Here is a 20,356-nt window from a genome sequence, read left to right on the forward strand (position 1 = left end):
ACATTTGAAGGATAAACAAATCTAATTATATTTATACGAATATCCAGAGTGAATGCATCATAAATAGATTAGAGAAGTAAGGAAAACAACTTAGTTATCTCAAAATCCAACAAAAACTCTTATCTGCCGAATACTACCAAGGTCTTCTACTGCCAGAAATAAGAACGAATAAGATAAACCTACACATGATACTTCACTTACGCAAAATAGAAGATCAGAACTTGCGATCAGCCAAACCCATATCTCGAAGCTCCCACAAAGGCTTGTTCTCTTTCTTCACGTCATTCCTAATAGATCTTTGAATAGGTTTAACAACAAAGAAATACTGCAACAACCAACAACAACAATGACATTTTAGAAAGATATTATAACTCTTCAATGTGGCAACATATTATTGTCGTGTTGCTTGAGAATATTTACCTGGAATGCCAAAATAAGTGGGATCATGAACTTGTGTCTTTCGTTTGGGTTTGGTCCGTCAATTAATTTCTTGTCAACAATAATTGCTTTGCTTCCATTTGACACAAGATCAGTGATTGTCTGCACCAAGTTGGGAATCCATGCAGTACCGTTTGGAAGGACCTGCTCATTCCAATCAAACATGATATTGTAAAACTCTAAACAGAAAACAATGAAAATTGATTTATTATAATAAACCATGAATCACTAACCTTTTCGCTGCTGTCATTTGTGTTGCATCTCCCACTGTTCTCTACCAAAACAACAGGAATTCCAGATTCCTACAAACAAGGCCAAGAAAGGGATTTTATATTTCAATCTTCAGGTCAAAGAATTAACTAATCACTTCACCAATAATAATGAAGTTTTTTTTTTGTTAGACAATTTTTTACATATTGTTAGTTTTTTTTCTTCATATACCGGTGATGGAAAGTGGTTTCAAGTCTCGAACGAAATGCACGGACAAACAAGAAGATATTACATGTTTAATTTCTTGTTTGCGGCCATTGAAATGGAAATGTGTTGCCACTCCAGCCAAAATATGTTGACTTTTAGTACCATAGAAGACTTAATAATAAGACAATCCATACCCCTGCCACTCCTAGGGAATTTGTTTATAGTAGAAAATGAAAAAGGGATCAAGTGGGCAGTCCAGTAAATTGGTACTGCACGAAGCCATATATACCATAAAATGAATCTTATACAGTTCGTAAGTTCTGAAATATCATACCTGGAATTCTTGCTTTCTAAGCCTAGCTCCCAAACGGACAACCTTTAGAAGAGCCTCTGATCTTTTAGAGCAAAAATCATCATAATTCAATCCATCGGGAGGAGAGAGTTGAGCATGCGTAAGAACGACTGCAGCTCGGCGCCATATCCCCTTACCAAAGCTATCAGTGATAGCTTTAATAATCTGTTTGTCCAAATTATCCACTCTATACGCGTCAAGTCGATCCACATAGAGTAAAACATCTATGGTCTTGTTCAAAAGGAACCTAAGAAAATTGAAAAAAAAAAACGACTATAAGAAGTAATGCTTTGCTAAGGGAGGGCTAGCCGAGGAGGTAAAAGGTGCATATCATTATCAATATGTAGAAAGTCAAGTACACCGCATATTAGCCCAATAACAAGAAAATTATATATCAACAAAATGTAACTAAAATATAAGAGTTTTTAAATAAACATATCCGTAATAAAAAGAATTCGTATTAGAGATGTCAGTCAAGCCAAAACATAACCTTTTTATGATCTCGAGGGCTTGGTCATTTACATATCCCCCTTCTATAAGCCCAGGAGTGTCGATGATGTTCAACGTGAATCCGGACCTTGATCTTGAAACCATAACAGGTCTTGATCCTTCAGACTGCACCGTAAATCAAAATCCAAGAATAAAGGAACAATAGTAGAAACTACGATAAATGATTTTTAGAACACCACAAAAATATCATGGAAGCAAAGATTAAGAAAACCAACCTGGAAAGCATTGACAGCTACAACTCGTTCTCCAACAAGAGAATTCACAGTTGAAGATTTTCCAACTCCACCCTTCCCCATTACAAGGATAGTAAGTGAGCTCACATTCTGAAACCACATACTCATGAATTATATTACCACGAAAAAAAGTATAACTAAACACTTCGTGAGGATATAGGTGAACAAAATAAAGCAAACCTCTTGCTTCAGTTTTCCTAGCAATTCAAGTAATTTGGTTTGTGTGGCAGCAGGGAACTGTTGAATACCAATCCATTCTCGAACTATTTGGGATGCCATTGTCAACTTCCCTAACCCTAACAACCCAAGCTGAAAGTTTAACAAATTTATGAACAGATTGTGTGACTCCACCATGCTTATGAAAACAAATGAAAACTTCTACAAAATCCAAACTCAATCTTCACCAACAAATTAGGGTAACATAAAACATTCTAATGCAAAGTAAAGCTATGGATAATTCATTCATTAACAACAATAAGAGCACAATATTTCATAACAAATGAGTAATGAATGAGCTAAAAAAGACATTTTTACAGAAGAAAACCACAATTAGAGTTACATATAGGAAGTAAGAAAAACTAAACCCTAGAAGTTAAAACTTTCCAAGTAAGCTTATACATGAAACTTAAGAAGTACAATAACCAATCGTTCAATTCTGATCAATTACAGTTCAAACAGTACTTTGCCCTAAGAAGAGGTAACCAGCTCTCTAGGAAAGAACATCGTAATAGACACACCAAACAAGAATTGGCAACAAAAAAGACATTCAACAGAGCAAACCCTAGAAACTACAGAAGGAGAGAGGTTAGAGCGAGAAAGAGAGAGGTACCTTGTGCGGATTTCTCCTTCGCAAGTCTCGTTGAGAATGGGGAGATGGTGATGTTGGGGAAGAAGTGAAAAAGATAGGGTTCCTCGTTATATTTGGTTTCTTATCTTTCGTACTTCATAACGTGGGTGAACAACAGTTCCATTTTTTTGTCTAGCCGTCAAATAATATGAAATGCTTGGGCTTGGGAAAAACACCAAAGCCCGCTACCCGGCCCTAGCAGCTCGGTCCAAGCAAGCCAATGGTCGACTACTAGTACTACCCGGCTCAGGGCCACGAGTTCGGATATACAGTGTAGCAGGGATATGAGTAGCTTATCTTAGGCGAGTTCTTGATCGGCTAAGCCTGCGCGATGCCCGCTTGAAATCACCTTGTCCTTGTATACTAATCTAATGACTAATGTTTACTCGTTTTACAACCTAAAATATTGCTTATAATTTTTATACCAGTTCAATACCTGGTTGGTTTTCCAACTGATGGCTCAAATAATGTTACTGATGAGAGTATAAAATGAATGTCACATGCTTCATCTTATCCCTGCTCGTAGTGTTTCATGGACACTTCACCGCCTAGGGATAGGAATCGGGCGTCCACGGGTAACCTTGGCCCGGGCTCGGACGGGTCAGGTAAATTAGGTGTTTGGTTATTATGTCACTCGAATTAATCATGAGGGTAATTTTCACTTTTGTCGAACACCTAATCTACCTGACTCGCCCGAGTCAAAGCTACCGGTGTACTCCCATCCCTAAACTCCGCCCCAGCCTGATCCAAGTAAGCCAAAGTCCGTCAAGTTTGTTTCCCAACCCTAATAAAGCCTAACAACACAATAAGTTTGGGTGTCGAAAATATAGGTATTGTACACCCATGTGTAAAGTAGGTGTAGGAAATACGTTTCTTTTTCTTTTCTTCTGGAAATATCATTCTTCAATTCCATATATTAACGAAGAAAGAACTCAGCTAACCATTGTGACATATATAAACCTAAATTCATTTTCCCTCCCCAAAAAATGAAACCCTAACTTTCAGTCAATGTGATCAAGTTCTTCGTTATCAAGGAAGTAATTTGACCATGTCGGCTAGATTACTAAGAAAAGTTCTGAAAGAACAAGAAGAACTGAAAACGAAATCCATCGATGCCGAGCTGGAAGTGCTCAAGGAAGATGAATCTGATTCTCCTGAATCAAACGCTCCTTTACGAAATCCATTTGATCTTCTTAACGACGAGGTCTGTTTCATATTAATCTTTATTGATTTGATTTGTCAGCCTTTTTGTTGCTTAATCCTTGGAGTTTTATTTATTGGAGTTAAGTATGAGGTAAATTTAGTTGTTATTGTTAATTTTCTGATTTTTTTCTAGTATTGAATTTTACATAATATGGATTTGACAATGTTATTAAGTGTTAGGATTTAAGAAGATTAAAGTTCAATGGGTATTTGAAAATTAGAAATTTTAGATAGGAAATTTACATAATAGTACTCATTGAGAGAGGCTTATAGAAGACAAATAAAACCCTAATGGAACAATATAGTACTAGAACAGTTTAATATGAACCCAATCGTGTTGAGTTTATCCTGAGAGTTGACCCCTTCTAATATTATTATACTGATGTAAGTAATCAAGAGAAGAGAAAAATACTTACTGTAAGCTGTTGAGCAAATATAAAATGGTTACTTTCTGATTTTGGTAGGATGAGGTGGAACTAGATGATGAGGAGCCGACGGATGTTTACGAAGAACCACCGTCTGTGGCAAAGAGCTCTGTTGAAGATATTTCATCATCTAATCGCAAATCAAAGAAAAAGAAGAAAAAGACCAAGGGCAACCCTTCTTCTAAAGATAAAGCTGAAAAAACCATAGATGAGGTGCTTGAAAGTCTAAGTATTGACACAGATTCTTCTAGTAAGAAATCTAGCTTTTCAAAGTCAGAGCTTCAAGAGAAATCAATGAAACAAGGAACGTCATCCATATTAGCTGTGGATCCCAAATTTTTGAGACCTGAAAACGAATTACGAAGGATATTTGGTTCTGACGTTGTTAGGTCATTTGAAGCTGGTAATAACAGTAGCAGCTCAAGGCAAATCCGTGGTGGAAGACGTGGAGTTCACAATCCTAGAAAGACTGTTCTTGTATCTCCATCAAGTCATTGGGCTAGGTGGGACGGATCTATGTCCATGGAACTCTTAGAAACTAAGGACGGGCGACACTACTTCAAGTAAGATATCATTTACACTTTATTACGTCTTTGCCAATTTAGAGTTTTTGGAAACTATCAAAACCATGCTATGGATTCTGAATGTAGTATACTTTGCTTTGATATAAATTCATCATTATTTCAGCCTCTGGGTAATCATTGAAAAGTTATAAAAGAAACTATTGCTTCTTTGGCATTTGTGAGCATGAAATAATTTGGCCATAAGAGTAGCAAGATTATGTTATGTTAACTTTGGTTGGTTTTATTCAATTCTCTTAAATGTTCCATACTATGACACCTAATACTTCTTTTTCCTTTTTCTCCGTCAGATATGTGTATTCCTCTTCCTATAGTGACGCACAAAGAGCATTTGAAGCAGCAAAAGCAAATCATGACCTCAATGGAATAGCTAGTATCCTTGCATACTACCCTTATCATGTAGAGTCCCTCTTAACCATCGCAGAGGTGTTAAAGTTCTCTGGGGAGCTTGATTCATCAGCTGATGCAATCTCGAAGTGTTTATTCGCATTGGAGTGTTCATGGCATCCTTTGTTCAGTTCCTTACAGGGAAACTCTCAGTTGAAATACACCCATGACACAAACAAGCCAATCTTCACAGTGCTTTTCACACACATGCAAAATATGGACCGACGTGGCTGTCATCGGTCAGCTCTTGAAGTTTGCAAGCTTTTACTTTCACTCGATTCTGATGACCCTATGGGAGCAATGTTCTGCATCGACTATTTTTCTCTTAGGGCAGAGGAATATGCGTGGCTAGAACATTTCTCAGAGGAGTATAGAAGTGATAATTCCCTCTGGTTATACCCAAATTTCTCATATTCCCTTGCTATTTGTCGCTTTTATCTTGAGAATGAGGCTTCTTCCAAAAATGCTCGTGTGGAGTCTGAAAAATCTACTTCATCTGATCTTATGAAGCAAGCTTTAATGCTTCACCCTTCAGTCTTGAAAAAATTAGTAGAAAAGGCACCTCTAAAGGATGCAGCCTGGACCAAGATACTCCAGCATTCATTTTTTCGATCAGCTCAAGCAGGTGGACCTTCTCTGGAGCACCTGATCAATATATATGTGGAGAGGAGTTATATTATGTGGAGGTTACCAGATTTGCAGAAACTGTTGAGAGATGCGGCTGAGCTAGTGATTAAAACATTGGATAGTAATGGAAGTGATGCTAAAGATTGGGCTTGTGTGAGGAAAGAAACCTTCTCTTTCGACAAAAATGAGTATGAATTAGCTCTATCTCTTGTACATTTTTAAAAATTCAAATCTGACCCTGACTCGGAATGGATTCACTTTCAACATAAAGTTTTCGGCACCAAGTGATTAATTTATCCGCTCGCTAACCGTTTTTCTTGTTATAGGTATTCCCATTTGATGGTCTCAGATTTCTCAGGTTCCGTCCCCACAATGCCACCTGAGGATATGCGGAACTTAATGATCGACCCACACATGGCACACGCTATGCAACATGGAGATCCTGGTATCAATCCTGAGGTAGCTGCCCGTGCTCCACGTGAGGTTCAGAACCGAAATCCACTGATGGTCTTGTTCGAGTCGATGTTGCCTTGGGTTGATTATGGAGATGCCGATGAAGATAACCAAGCCCATGGTCATGACCAAGGTGATGAAGACTAAAGAACTGATTGGAATTCCAATAGTAACACAGGTGAATCTCTATTTTTGACTCCTGGACTTGGGAAACTGTATGGTGTTCTTTCTTTCAACATAGCAAATGTGTTTTGAACATGCCGCCCAGACCTTCAACCGATCATGAGGTTTTTGTTTTAAGTATTGTTCCCACCATTCACACATGCATCATCATTCTACATAGTACACCCAGGTTATATGCTCTACTAAATCATAACCTAGTTCCTGAACTTTAGTAGTTCTTATACTTTGATGATACCAAGCATTATTCAGATAGAAAATATTAAACCGCTTTGCATTCCCCGATGTGAAACTGTGCTGTCTCTCTATGCTCCTTTTGACATATAGTTTTTATTTCCTGATACATTTGGTTTCATCTTTCTGCAGATTTTTGGCAATGAGAGTTTGTATAGCTCTTTCCTCATAATCTAATGAAGCAATGGGGAGATTGGAGATCCAAAGAAGCTTTTGATCTTGAAAATAGTTTTGAAATTTGAGAATGGGTCGTTCGGATAGAACAAAAGTTTGGTTAGGGCACACTTGTTACCCTATTGTTGCTGAACTTATCACTGTTAGGAGAAACTTGGAAATTTTACTAGTAAATAACAAAAAACCATTTGACAATTCTTTTTTGTGCTACTATTATTCGAAAATTTCATTAGTTGTTGAAGCTGTTGTATTCGTTATAACATCTCACCAATCAGAACTTAAACCCCTCGGATTGCAGAACACCATTGGAGATCTTTGCCAGGTTATTTTATTCGCCGTCTTAGTATGGAGTTGCATTGCCAGGATATTATTTGCTTGGCCACTACCAAGCTCGGCAGGTTGAGTAGCATAATAAAATACTCTTTAAGTGAACCAACATGAGCTTCAATATCTTCCTGGCATCGATTTTAGAAGTAGTTTCGCGTGTTTTGTTCATTATTCCATTGATGCTTGCTTCCTATTTCAGAAAATGCACAATTTATAGTTTGCATAGAACTGATTCCACGTGAATGAGATATTAATCTTCACACTTTGAGTTATAACTTGGAAAGATGGAAGTTAGTTTAACTTAGTCCAAGTGTGAAGGCTTATACTCTTATAGACAATTAGTCACGCACTGAGTAAAAATTGATATAGTTTTGTTTGTGGTTTGCACCACGCAAACCGAGCACACACTTGGACACACTTGGGCGAGGCAAATGTCGGTTCCAAATACGGTGGTGCTATTGCCATAAGGAAGTTACATGCATCGAAGATATCTCTAGGATTTCAGTTTATATAGCTAAGTGGAAACTCATTAAAAACAAAAGTCCTGCCTAGCAGATGAGGAAGATAATCCCTGCTTTGGCAGCCTTGAATATCAGCCATGCTTTGGCAACCCTGAAGATCAGTCGTAGATCTATATGAACATGTCCAAAATTTCGCCGCAGTTTCGCAGGTCACAAATTGGGTTAGATATCAGCTGATATTGAAGACACTTTCAGCAATAGGTCTAATGCAATTGTTGCTTATAATGTTGGCAAACAAGTTGGTTCATTATACTCAGACAGTCTTAACCCATTGAATCTCAAAGATATAATTCTGGTGGAGAAGAAAGGAGTAACTCAAAGAAGTTCATAATGGAACATCCTACCACAACCTTGAGTCTAACACTATCAGGAGTTTAAACTTGTAGCCTCCTGGATTCTGGTGTCAGTCGAACACCACTCGTTTCCTGCTTTCCCAGAGTGGGGGATAGTAATAATCCCTTGCCAGAGCTTATGAGGTCTAGGTTATACGTCTGTGCTCAATCATGTTACGTGTCGAGACGTTTCGGGTAAGCTAATGAAGCATTCGCCAAGAACGAACCCTGTACCCCATGGACTTAGGTTTGGCTGTCAAAAACAACAAAAGTATCGATAACTGTTAAGATATGAGGTGTTACATAAACTCAATTTGTTTTCCCCTCTCTCTAAGTTGTGGACATGAGAATAGTCAACTTCATCTATGAAATAAAAAATATGAACAAATTACACAAAAACGTTCTAGTCTGAAGTTCAGACATTGAAATAAAAAATATGAACAAATTACTCATCATACAGTGATAGAATTCTTCTCCTGGGTCCGGTTATCAAATCACCGAACAAGTAACAAATCTTGCTAAAATTGATAAATGAACTCAAATCTGCACGTCTGAAAAAATCTAAGAATATGATGAGGGTCCATCCTGTGAATCCCAATCAAACTCTTATCAGTTAGATCTAGTCGAACCCTATAAAAAGGCTTTCTCCGCTTGTAATTAATCATCTCCGTATATGAATTCACCGCTGGTCGTTTATTTCTCTTGTTATCGTCACATGTTGTTTAATACGATGTCTTTCAATTCTTAGTATAGTTTATCTCTGATATATTTCCGTTGTGTTCACATTAGAATCAGTACAGGATACAAGTAAAAATGATAATCCTTCAATACAATCTCTCTGGGTTTCTTTTCCAGGTAAGACGAGTTGAAGACTATTGATCCCATAACAGGGTGAAAGGAGTTCAACTTCATAGCAGAGAACTCGGGCGTTCCACGTTACTACATAGAATCATGGACACTTCGAAATCAAGTTTTCTTTGTATACAAGACCTACAACTAACTTTTGATACGAGAAAGATACATATAGATGAATTACATTCTTACTAAGAAATGAAGAATCACAGAGGAAGATGTTTTCTTTTCATTCATTTAAATCAGTAAGTCGAATGGAATGGAACTTATGTCTAGGTTTCAGTTTGAGCTTTTTTAATCCACTTCATGTATTTCCGTTACCTCAGTGTGAAATAGTTAGGGACGAACGTGAAGGAGGAGGATACGTTGTGTTTTCCTCCTCAACCTTATCCTTCACGGCCAACATAATCAGTAGCACCAACAACGGATAACTCAAGGTGGTGAGTGACCAATTGACGATTAGCTGAGTTAGCAAGGAGATCTTATGTGTGTCGATTTGCCAAGCAACGGCACCTCCCGCACTCTGTATTCCCTTATAGAATCCAACATACCTAAATGACGATAAAAAAGAATTATTCAACACCAAAACGGTGAAAAAGAAAGTCGGACATTGTTAACATTATGAGCTTTTGGAACAAGTAACTCTTAACAGTATCTTAGCTAAATGACACTATAGTCAGTTGATTTTTGTGGATGCGAATCAACTCCTTGTCAAACCTGCTTTCTCTTGTCATACGCAACTATCTGAGTAACAGATCAAGCTTTTCGAGTAACTAGTCTACGCGATTTCAAATCATTAGATGTTCAGAGGTGATGGGTCTGAGTATCAACTGTTTGTCGAGGGAAGTTTAGTGGAAAGGCATCAAATTCTTAAGACCCATACTAGCTATGTGCTTTATTAGAGTAGCTCTAGCTTTTTAGAGTAAGTTGCTATAATAAAAGCAGTATGGTGCCATACATTAGAGATCTATAGAGGACGTTGTTCCAACTTCCAGATATCCAGCATAGCACTGAAGGGGCGTAGTATGGATACGTTCATCTATTCCTAAGACCTATAAATCATGTTCACGATGATCCATGTTCCAGTAGTTACCGATATTTTTTCTACTTTTACCACCTAGGCTCAAGCTTAAAGCGTACCAAGGCTTTGGTCTTGGCAAAGGAACCCTGAACCTACTCAAAACGCCTGGGAAGTTACTGGCTTGAGCTCATACCTATAGCTGAGTCTCTAGATGCTCCTCCATGGGATGAGGGACATTACAGTTAATACTTCCCTTGATGCGTAACAAATGCAAAAAAAGGAAAAATCCGTACCTGCTAAGGGTCTCAGAGTCGTCGGCTAAGGCACCAATTACCCAATAAACCATGGTCTGAAACATGGCATCGAGCAACCCGAAACTGAAATACAACACAAATGGCCCAGCATAATCATTTCCTGAGGTCTTGAAATCCAACCTTTCAGGCTTATTATCGAGAGAGTAATTCAACTGGTTAGCAAGTCCACCACCCCAAATTCCAGTACTAAGCAAAGCAACAATTCCAATTCCTAAGAGCCCTCTCTTCCTTCGACTTTCGAAACTGAAATCCAATATATAACCAATACCAATTGATCCTAACATCTGTGCTCCCCAATAAAATACATTGTTTAACCCTCTTGTCCTAACATTAAATAGAAGCCCATTTACATTATTGAATTGATAACTATAAAAGAAGTTACTAGCCCAAGAAGCTGGAAGTATAAGAAGCATCTTCCAATTCAAGAACAACTTCAAAATCTCAATAGATTCTGTCGAAACATTCGAGTATTTAATGTTGGTACATCGACTACCATCATCACGAATAACACGACTAGGTGGTAAAATTCCTAATGATAAAAGAGTACCAGCTGCCATGAAGATCATAAATGCAATATATGTTCCATCATTAACAGAAGCAGCATTTGTTCGATTGTAATTTAGTATAAACGGTATTAACCCACCTGTAGAAAATACCATAAACAACTACAATAAGATTACATCGAGAGAGAATAGTCTCACATGGAAAAACAGTATTCCCAACAAAGAATATTAGATCTAGGCCTTCTCCACTCATTGTTAGGTTTTGAGTTGAACGATCTCAAACTTAGCATCGTAATAGCACTAGGCCCGTGCGCGATAATCCCATCATCCGCAAAATACAGTTAGGCTCAAAAAACACCACATATGAGAAGGCGTGTGAGATTAGTCAAGCAAACACTAAAGGTACTCTCATAACCGAGAATATAATATCTAAGTTCTTTACACTCGTCTGTAATTAGTTTTCAGTTGGATGTACACAAACTTAACATAGAGGCGAAATGAAATGGAAGTGATGAAAGCAAATTGAGAGAGAGAGAGAGAGAGGGTTAGTACCAATGACACCACCCATGTTGAAAATACTCCAAAAGATAGAAATATAAGTTCCTTTTCTTTGAATAGGAGGATAAGAAGTCATAATAGCACCTTGACAAGCCCAAAGAAGACCAGCACCAATACCTAAAATAGCTCCAGCAACAATGGCAAAAGCTTGATGTTTATAATGATTATAGTAAAGAAATGAACCTGCATACAAAATATAAGTAGAACAACCAACAAAGAGAGTGAAACGAGGTCCAAGAATATTATAAATTCCACCACCAAGAACACCAAATAAAGCAAATGTTGTATAAAGAGCTGTATTTGCATTATTAGCAGCCGTCGGATCAACTTGACCACCACCACCCATACCGGAAAGTGCATTAAACATCCCTGGACAACAAAAACAAACTAATCCAATCATGATTATTTGTAATAAAGGTGAGTTGTAACGGAAATTAGATTGATTTGGGAAATGGGTTTCTCTTGATTCTACATCTTCTTCTTCACCTAAACCCATGATTGGTTTGTTACTCTGATTCAATTCTCAGAACAACTCTAGTGAGAGAAAGAAACAAGGAAAGGAGGAAGAGTTCTGTATTGTTTTTATTGGAAAGATCAATTTTTTTCTTATAGTACTATAGGTGTTAATCATTTCGAGAAATGGTCCCACAATTGAAAGATCCTAATCTTTTCTTTCTATCTCAATGTAACATATATATTGGCAACCTTTTGGCAGATTCCTGCACGTGGGTCCTTCATTTTTTCTAACATCTATATACAAGTATTTTTTTTTTTTTTTTTTTTTTTTTTTTTTTGTTGTTGAAATCATATCTAAATGGTCAGAGGGTGTTTTGATTTTTTTTTGTAATTGATTTTTTTTGTAATTATTAAGTGATTTTCATTTAATAAGTGTGGGTCGGTAATTTTAGGTCGTTTATTTTTTTTCATTTAATAAGTGAAAATCACTTCTAAGTGATGACAAAGTAAGTGCAAAAAAGTAAGTTCTAACTTGAAGTTTATTTTTTTTACACTAACTTTATAAGTGATAAAAAAAGACATTTTTATCCTTCTCTTAATATAATAATGACCAATATAATCATAATACAAAAGAATTTTTTTAATAATTGATAAATAAAAAAACTCGGTGATGGATTTAGCGACGACTCTTCCTCTTCTTCACTCATCTTTTACCTAAGTTTTTTTCCTAAAACTTTTTCACCTCGTATCTTTCACTAATTACGGAACCACCCAATTCAATGATGAAATGTGGTTTATAATTCTTAATCGTCTGAGGTTAGTTTTTTCAACCCAAAGTACTCATAAATCTTAGTTTTTTTCTACCTAAACTCATGAGTTTAATGAATCAATATGAAAGTGATACTATGGTCAAAATAGACAATTTCTCATTTTTCTAATATTTACAATTAATGTAAAAACAAAAATCAAACACTTAGAAGTGATATGAAACAAACGACATGACGCTTACAATTCAAATCACTTGGTAAGTGATAGCACTAATAAGTGCTAAAAAATCAACCACCCTCTTATTCTAACAAAAATCGTACAGGAAATGATCGTCTGTCCAACCCATCTCCAGTTGAATCCCGATAGACTACTACAATTGAAATCTCACTGGTATTCAACTAAGAGACGGACCAAAAACACTACCAAAATCAGATTCTTTTAATTATTTTTGTTTTTACATTATATTGTATAATATAATCCGGCACGGGTGATCTTTTTGGCTTTGAAGGTCATAAGTGAACTGAAGATACATAACCTTGGAGATCATCTCATAAAAAAAAAAAACCTTGGAGATCCAAAATTTCAAACACTAGAGTAATAAATTTGGGCAAACAAATCCAATACTAAGAAATGGACACCTCGTTTGTTTCCTTACAGGTTTAGACTAGGTTGGGATTCACAACAATGGACTCGTTTAACTTTATAGAGCGTCAACAAACTTATCACATTTTGATAATATATCAATGACCTGTAATAACTAACGTATATCATAGTCTAGTTCAACAAAAAAAAAAAAACGTATATCATAGTCAATTTCTCAAAAAATAAAACTTTTTAGAACTCCCTTCCTTCATAAAAAAAAATATTTTTGTAAACCAAAATCACAATTACATAGGACTATAGGAGTATAATAGATACTCCCTTCCTTCATAAAAAAAAAATATTTTTTTGCATATTGTATTTTTTATTTTGACAGTAATACCCATTTTCTATTTATTTTATTCTAACGTTTCTCTTATGATAGTTAAGTATAGACTCCCTTCCTTCATCAAAAAAAAAAAAAAGTATAGACTCCCTTGGCATGATAGCTTAAGACAAATATGAAGTCAAGCCGGCCTGGCACGTTCCTTTTTAACAAAAAAGAAAAAGCGGGTGAGGCACGTTTCTCACCCATGTTCGGTTTGGAGTTTGGACGGTTTGTAACTTCAGCCTAACAAAAACAATTATAATGATGTAGGGGAGGAGACCACTAATACTACCCCTAATGATAGTAACAATTGGACGGTTGGTAGCTCAAGTAGTTCCAAGGTGTTGACACAAACTCCAGAAATCCCTGGAGGTCTCAGGTTCAAATCCCAGAGAAGGTGGAATCTTTGGTTATTTGATTTGGGATTATAAGGGTGTAAATAATGTAGTTGGGCTTTAGGCCATTGTCTTGTTGGGCTATAGGCCCGGTCTTGTTTCAGTTTGAGTGGGCAGTTATTGAGCGTATCACATCTTTGATGTATCAATGCCAAATGTAACGACATACGTAGATCGTAGTCGACTTCCAAAAAAAAAATTGTCAACACTTCCGCAGACGTTGATAGGGTTGAAGTAAACTTAAAATGCTAGAGGTTTCATTTTGGATCCCTAAAAAGTGAAATGCATTGTTATTGAAATTTGAGTTATTAAAAGAATAAATAGTGGAAATAGATCTGTCAGGTTTCAGGCTTCTTTCATGTAGTTAGATTTTAGGCCTCTTTCGCTTCTTGGTTTAACTTAGGCGGTTGTCGTGCTTATCAGGTCTTGATGATGTATCAATGCCTTGTAGTGACTAACGCATATCGTATTCGATTTCTCAAAAAAAAAAAGATAGTAACAATTTTAAACACTATCTCTTCAAGGAGGGATAAATTTTTCTTTCTAATTTTGTCGTAATCAACTTGAGTTGATATTTCACATTTTTTTCTGACTCGCTGGATCAAACTTCAAATTAAGATAATTTGTTTTTGTACATATGATTTAGAGGATTTGGGTTCGGACAATAAAAAAAAAGAAAACAAACACTACTTCCGTAGTGAAATTTTAATGTGCTATATGGAACCCCTTTGCTATAAAAATAATAATTGATTGAAGATAGACAGCAACTGGCTAATAATAGGAACTGATAGTACATTTTAATGATCATACATTTTTGGCTCTATACTCTCCCAAAGTCAAAAATACTACTAATAGATAGAGATATAGTAGACATGGGACCATTTTATCGCAATTATTTATCACATTGCGTGCATATTTAACCTAAGAGAAGTGCTAAACGGCCCAATTTTTGGGCGAACCATAGGCCCAAAGTGATGTGGCCAGCCCTAATTGATTAGGCAGTTTTCTCTCCTCACTGTCGCTCAGCATTTTGCTAACCTAATTAAAGCTGGGGATGTTTCGGCACAATATGTTAACCCTTCTGCCCAAGGTCTCACCAAGGTGACCTGTCCGTTTCATTTGTTAGATTTACCCGTTCGACAGATTTATCGTTATATCAGTTCGGATTTGATATATTGTATTTTTTTTGGAAATTGACTACGGTCTACGATAGTCATTACATTGGCATCGATACATCGAAGATGTGATAAGCACGAAACTGCCGAGTTCAAACTGTTACAAAGAACGGGACTATAGCCCAACTAAACTATGGCCTAAAGTCCAACAACATTATTTATATCTTAATAACCTAAGTTCAATAAACCATGGAAACCACCTTCTCTCAGAATCGAACCTGAGACCTCCAAGATTTTGGAGTTTATGTCAACACATTGTATTGTAGTGGCCCATATATCAGATTTTTAATTACAGAAATGGACCGAAGGAAAGACTTGAATAGATTAACGGACTGGAGACTAGGAAGTACCTGTTTTTGTTTAAAATATCGCCCGTCTTTTTCAGTTGTCACTGTTGAAAGTTTCACTTCATCCTCAAGCATCCATTCAACTTCATATAATACATACCTTATGATATTGCTTTCTTGACAGAGATTCTTTAGCTACCAACGACAACCTGCATTAAATTTTTGAATAACAGACAATATAGTCAAGTAAAGGTTAGCTCTAGAATAAATTTGATTTGAGAGAATAAAAATTTCCTGTCTACTCCTTGAAAAACTTCAATGCCCATATCTGAAAGTAGTACTAGTGACGATAACATAAACTAGAAAGTGTAAAGAAAAACAAGTCATTGCTGAAATCTGACTGAGGATGATTACAATGAAATTCCAAGCAGCCAGGACTTGATCTGTTTACATTAATGAATCGTGTATCAAGACCTAAGTGGAGCAAATATAGGCTTCTTCAGCACGAGCCATACTTGAATTAGAAGTCAAAATACACTGTTACTGATCAACAAAATTGATCAACTCCATTGTTTGTTCAAGACAACCTTTGCATTGTCAATTTTGCCAGTCATTACCTGAGTGAATTTGAATTCCATACATCTTGTTGCAAACTTTTGGTGTTGGAACACTACCTAATTGCCGCCATGTGAATAAAAGTGTCAGTTGAATTCAGCATGACCTTAGATAGCATCTTTAAAGTTCATTCGAACATGGACTTCCCTTATCACCAGATTCTGTTAGTGTCAAAGTTTCCGACATATTGTCATCCCATCTCCAATTGGTACCTAAGATGTTTCATATAAAAGTACAAGGAACTAGAACATGTCATGTGGAAGTTTTTTAAAAGGGGGAAAAATAAAGTAGTCCTTTATATGGAAGTTATTAATACCCACCATACTAACGCTAACACGATTGTCTTCCATGATACTTTTATTGAAATTTCTTATGCTGACTGTTTTTTGATCATTTACCTGCCAATAAATGATAAGTAAGATTCGGACAAGTAAAATTTGTGATACTTTATGCTTAAAATAATCTTACCAGATGATCAGCAACCTTCCCGTGCCAGAGGACATTATCAACAACAATTACTCCGCCGACTCTCACCTGCAAATATCAAAAGAAATAGCTTCTAAGAAAGTTAAATTCAATTTGTTGAATTGCAGAATCTACTAAACAGTTTCCTACAATCAACCAATCTAAAACTGAAGGCAAAAGAACAACTGTTTTTTTTTACCAACTGATACAGCAACTCAAAGTACTCGAGATACATTTTTTTATCAGCATCAACAAATGCAAAATCGTAGCTGCACAGAAAAATGAATAGCACTGTTATCTGATTTGAGTTTTTAACCCTTTCATTCTTCCATGTAATGAACTGAGCAGTCAAGAAACAGGCAGAAACAATTAAGCAGAAATGAATCAGGGAAAATATTACTACTTAGAACTAAGCAGACCAATTTTCTATTTAGGTGAAAGTGAGAGCACAAACCACGCAACGACACTAACTTAAATACATAAGTACATAACTCTGGTCAATGTAAGATTGATGTCTAATCCACAGAGCCACACTAACATAAATACATAAGATCTGCCTATTTTCCTACGTAGTGGAGGCATCCGATGGACATCTAACTAGATATCCTGACTGAGAACGCACAACAAATTGCATTATCATTGTGAACCAGAAGGCTGATTTGATAGGAAGAGTGAGAAATCCCTGCTAATCCAAAGTACTGGCTAAATTCTAATTACGCGATCATAAACGGCCAAGTCAGTTACAACTCTGAGCTACAACCTGGCTCCAGGAAGTGATAAATATTACATCTGTTTATCTCCACTATCAGAGATATGACAGAAGACGACAACTCCTAAAGTGTACCAAGTACAAGTTCCATTCTATGAGAAAACTTAGGATGTTTCTATGCGATACCTGCAAGCTTCTCCATTCTTAATTAGAGACAGTAAAGTATCCCCTGCTAGTGCATGTCTGACATCCACCTACACCACCAACAATGCAAAAGAACTGTTTTAGGAAATTTGACACTACATCTAACAAAACTATTTATGCGGAATTCTCAACTCAAAAAGATGTTTATCATGAGGTGCATGCTTTGCTTGCACAGACCCTCGAGATCACAGAGAACAGAGAACCCTTTCCTATTAAGCTGAACCTCTTAGTTTTTTCTTTGTGTAACTTAACTTATTAGGCAAATTAGTTCTTAAAAGATTAAAGTTATCGAATAAAATTCACGACATATTTTTAAGCCTCTTTTTGGGTTCCCTTAACTTGGGACTTATGTTCATAACATGGCTATTCTTAATTACTCTGAAGAAACAAAGTTTTGATTGAGTCCACGGTCTAAAGCTCTTGGAGAACTTTACAGCTTTCAGAAGAAAGTAGTTTGTTAATATAAAGTTAGCAACTAAACTGACAACATTGAGAAAGAGGAGACTTGCCAGATGACTTCTATGTTAGACACTTTGAATGGCAGATAATTTTTTTGTGAAGGTTTGAACGGCAGATAAAGAAATTACCTTGTGAGCCACCCCAGCTAGGTCATAGTACTTTTTTGCAATCTCAAGAGACTTTGCGTCTCTTTCACATGCAACCAAACAACCTGATTCTGGTAGGACTAGAGCAACTGCCAAAGACGAATACCCCTGAAAGTAGTAGATTACAGGCCAAAATCATAAGCGACGAATTTCATTTTCTTCGTGCAAGATTAACTGAACCACTTCATATGATTTTCAATAATACATCAAAAAGGTGAGAAATATTTTGATGATTCGGTATATAGTATCTCTTCACAGCTTGTTAATTTATCAGATGCAGTTTGAAGAACAAATGAATCAAACTAGTAACTCGGCTATCCTAGGAAACTACCCAGCACGATAAGAGTACAAATGCTGAGATTATACTTTATTCTAGTGTCCCCATGTCCTTTTTTTGATAAATTCCAATAGCCCTCAGATTCCCTTTTTTGCAGTGGTAATGGCATAGTTGTTCATACAAAGTACATGGTTTTGCCAACTGCTGACCGAAATTTCAATTACAAGATATACTTTAAAATATATATATATACCAAATTAAGGTCCAAAGACACATACAGTAAAGACACCAACTTCAATACATCGTTTTGCCCCAAGAATCTGGACAAGCATTGCGAGTAGTTGTGCCTGATCCGGAGATACCTTACAAACATAACAAAAAGTCGTCAGCATAATACAAGTCCATTTCTATAAATTCCTGATATAATTACAATAAATAGCAAATACAACACATTATTATGATCATAATCGTACAACCAAGACTAGATTATCACTTCGATCATTTCCAAGTTTAAGGGCGAAGTCTTGCTTTGTAGCTAAATAAAACTAACATAGATCATAGTTCTGTTTTCTAGGTTTTTAAGTTGAATGATATCATATAGACACAATTATGAACAATAAACTCCCCAGATAGAACACAGACATGAAACATCAGCAAGATTCACAGCTCATTGGTAACGCAAAATTCTTCACGATAAATAATCGAAGCAACGTTACCATCTTATCTAGCAAAGATACTGATCAAAAGAAACAACAAATCTCAATTTCAAAAAAATGCATCTATGATTTTTACCTGCATTTGGCTTCCTCTCATAGTAGCAGTCTCTTCACGAAGCTTCTTTAGGATCTAATTAATGCAAATTTCAAATCCTTAAACTTCATTTTCGAACTAAGTAAAACATAACCTAAAGAACAATATTTACCTCTGGTTCACGAACATTTGTTAGTATGTATTCATAAAGCTGAGAAGTTACACTAATAATCTGTTTCTTTCCGTACTTTTCATCATCGGAAACAACTACAGAATTAGCACAGTAACTCCGATGATTGTTTGATGCCCTAAGTGAACCGGTGAATCTTTGAACAGATTTGACGGAGTAGTTGATGATTGGAGGAGTTGGAGATGAAAAATGGAGATTTCTGTTGATAGTTTGAACAGATAAGTTTTTGGAGAAAATGAAGTTGGAAATGAGAAAAAGAGAAGTTGGAGATGGATTGGGGTGAAGAAAATTTACATAGCTCGCCATGAAAACAAAAGGAATTGAAATTGTTCCAGTTTCTTCAGTTATCGGACCTGAGAAAGGATGGGGGGGTGGGGGGCGTTGGGCCGTTAGCGAAGGTTTTAGACGCTTTAGCAGTCCTAGACTCCCAAAGGGAGAGAAAATTTGCACTCGAGGGTCAATCTCCGTCCAGTCCGAAGAAACCTTTGCACACCTCCGTTACTTTTTGGGAGACCTACGCCGTATAGAAACTACCTGAGACTGTCCCTTGGCCCTAGGTCCCGACACAAGATTTTCAGACTGAAAAAAGGGAAGTGTTTGTTTGATAGGAAGCGTTTTTATCATTTTTCTAGAATATGGTGGGTGTCGGGGTGCACCTTTAAAATTTCCCCACATATATGTAGAAAAGATGGAGTAATTTCTTAGATTCTCTTCATCAAAATTTTTTTTTCTTAGATTCTATTAGGAGGATTTTTTTAAAAGGGTTATTTTCCAAATAGCCCCCAACTTTGTGATCGGTTTCCTGCCTAGCCCCCTACTTTGTCAAAAATACCCAGATGATCCCTTTTTTGAGCTACTGTTATAACACCGTTAACTAGTCATCACCTTCTCTCCTCCATCTCATCACCTCTCTCTACCACCTCATCTTTTTGCCACCTCATCGTCTTCTCCGACGAAAGTCGCCGACCGACCATTTTTTCGGTCGGCGACCTTCAACCATTAAA

At 36.5% G+C, this 20,356-nt stretch overlaps 4 protein-coding genes across 5 annotated transcripts; 1 reads left to right on the forward strand and 3 right to left on the reverse strand.

The window, feature by feature from the left end:
• Positions 1–3: 3 nt before the first annotated feature.
• LOC147532930 (translocase of chloroplast 34, chloroplastic-like) lies at positions 4–3,177 on the reverse strand. 2 transcript variants are annotated; one of them, XM_086645568.1, is made up of 8 exons: positions 2,780–3,177; positions 2,131–2,246; positions 1,933–2,040; positions 1,698–1,822; positions 1,190–1,454; positions 672–740; positions 421–582; positions 4–325 (listed from the first exon to the last, which is right to left on the reverse strand). In XM_086645568.1, exons 2-8 carry the CDS (start codon positions 2,227–2,229, stop codon positions 215–217), a joined length of 939 nt encoding a protein of 312 aa, XP_086501694.1. In that variant the 5' UTR covers positions 2,230–2,246; positions 2,780–3,177; the 3' UTR covers positions 4–214. The 2 variants fall into 2 exon arrangements, with proteins under 2 accessions (XP_086501694.1, XP_086501695.1); XM_086645569.1 differs by having other exon boundaries at positions 2,131–2,259; positions 2,780–2,919.
• Positions 2,889–7,254, forward strand: LOC147532931 (transcription factor-like protein). Its single transcript, XM_086645565.1, has 5 exons — positions 2,889–4,001; positions 4,465–4,988; positions 5,297–6,208; positions 6,347–6,651; positions 7,020–7,254. Exons 1-4 carry the CDS (start codon positions 3,846–3,848, stop codon positions 6,618–6,620), a joined length of 1,866 nt encoding a protein of 621 aa, XP_086501691.1. The 5' UTR covers positions 2,889–3,845; the 3' UTR covers positions 6,621–6,651; positions 7,020–7,254.
• Positions 7,255–8,489: 1,235 nt separating this feature from the next.
• LOC147532932 (UNC93-like protein 1) lies at positions 8,490–12,308 on the reverse strand. The gene is made up of 3 exons (XM_086645566.1): positions 11,484–12,308; positions 10,408–11,071; positions 8,490–9,644 (listed from the first exon to the last, which is right to left on the reverse strand). The coding sequence occupies exons 1-3, from the start codon at positions 11,983–11,985 to the stop codon at positions 9,416–9,418; spliced, it is 1,395 nt and encodes a 464-aa protein (XP_086501692.1). The 5' UTR covers positions 11,986–12,308; the 3' UTR covers positions 8,490–9,415.
• A 3,503-nt stretch (positions 12,309–15,811) lies between these two features.
• Positions 15,812–19,793, reverse strand: LOC147532933 (tricin synthase 1-like). The gene is made up of 9 exons (XM_086645572.1): positions 19,335–19,793; positions 19,205–19,258; positions 18,691–18,774; positions 18,118–18,243; positions 17,513–17,580; positions 16,817–16,886; positions 16,621–16,686; positions 16,473–16,550; positions 15,812–16,364 (listed from the first exon to the last, which is right to left on the reverse strand). The coding sequence occupies exons 1-9, from the start codon at positions 19,656–19,658 to the stop codon at positions 16,323–16,325; spliced, it is 912 nt and encodes a 303-aa protein (XP_086501698.1). The 5' UTR covers positions 19,659–19,793; the 3' UTR covers positions 15,812–16,322.
• Between the last annotated feature and the right edge of the window lie 563 nt (positions 19,794–20,356).

The sequence above is a fragment of the Eschscholzia californica genome, unplaced genomic scaffold, assembly GCF_041429995.1.
Source record: "Eschscholzia californica isolate CP2 unplaced genomic scaffold, dmEscCali1.0.p SCAF_6, whole genome shotgun sequence".
NCBI lineage: Eukaryota > Viridiplantae > Streptophyta > Magnoliopsida > Ranunculales > Papaveraceae > Eschscholzia > Eschscholzia californica.

Excerpts from the sequence above, each read along its gene's own strand:
- LOC147532932 (XM_086645566.1), bottom strand. The coding sequence starts at position 11,985 with ATGGGTTTAGGTGAAGAAGAAGATGTAGAATCAAGAGAAACCCATTTC. Across the intron at positions 11,072-11,483 it reads CAACATGGGTGGTGTCATTG|GTGGGTTAATACCGTTTATA; the intron begins GTACTAACCCTC and ends TATTTTCTACAG. Across the intron at positions 9,645-10,407 it reads GACTCTGAGACCCTTAGCAG|GTATGTTGGATTCTATAAGG; the intron begins GTACGGATTTTT and ends ATCGTCATTTAG.
- LOC147532931 (XM_086645565.1), top strand. The coding sequence starts at position 3,846 with ATGTCGGCTAGATTACTAAGAAAAGTTCTGAAAGAACAAGAAGAACTG. Across the intron at positions 4,002-4,464 it reads TTGATCTTCTTAACGACGAG|GATGAGGTGGAACTAGATGA; the intron begins GTCTGTTTCATA and ends TGATTTTGGTAG. Across the intron at positions 4,989-5,296 it reads GACGGGCGACACTACTTCAA|ATATGTGTATTCCTCTTCCT; the intron begins GTAAGATATCAT and ends TTTCTCCGTCAG.
- LOC147532930 (XM_086645568.1), bottom strand. The coding sequence starts at position 2,229 with ATGGCATCCCAAATAGTTCGAGAATGGATTGGTATTCAACAGTTCCCT. Across the intron at positions 1,455-1,697 it reads GCCCTCGAGATCATAAAAAG|GTTCCTTTTGAACAAGACCA; the intron begins GTTATGTTTTGG and ends CAATTTTCTTAG. Across the intron at positions 583-671 it reads CAAATGACAGCAGCGAAAAG|GTCCTTCCAAACGGTACTGC; the intron begins GTTAGTGATTCA and ends TGGAATGAGCAG.
- LOC147532933 (XM_086645572.1), bottom strand. The coding sequence starts at position 19,658 with ATGGCGAGCTATGTAAATTTTCTTCACCCCAATCCATCTCCAACTTCT. Across the intron at positions 18,244-18,690 it reads TTGAAGTTGGTGTCTTTACT|GGGTATTCGTCTTTGGCAGT; the intron begins GTATGTGTCTTT and ends TACTACTTTCAG. Across the intron at positions 16,887-17,512 it reads AAGAATGGAGAAGCTTGCAG|CTACGATTTTGCATTTGTTG; the intron begins GTATCGCATAGA and ends TTTTCTGTGCAG.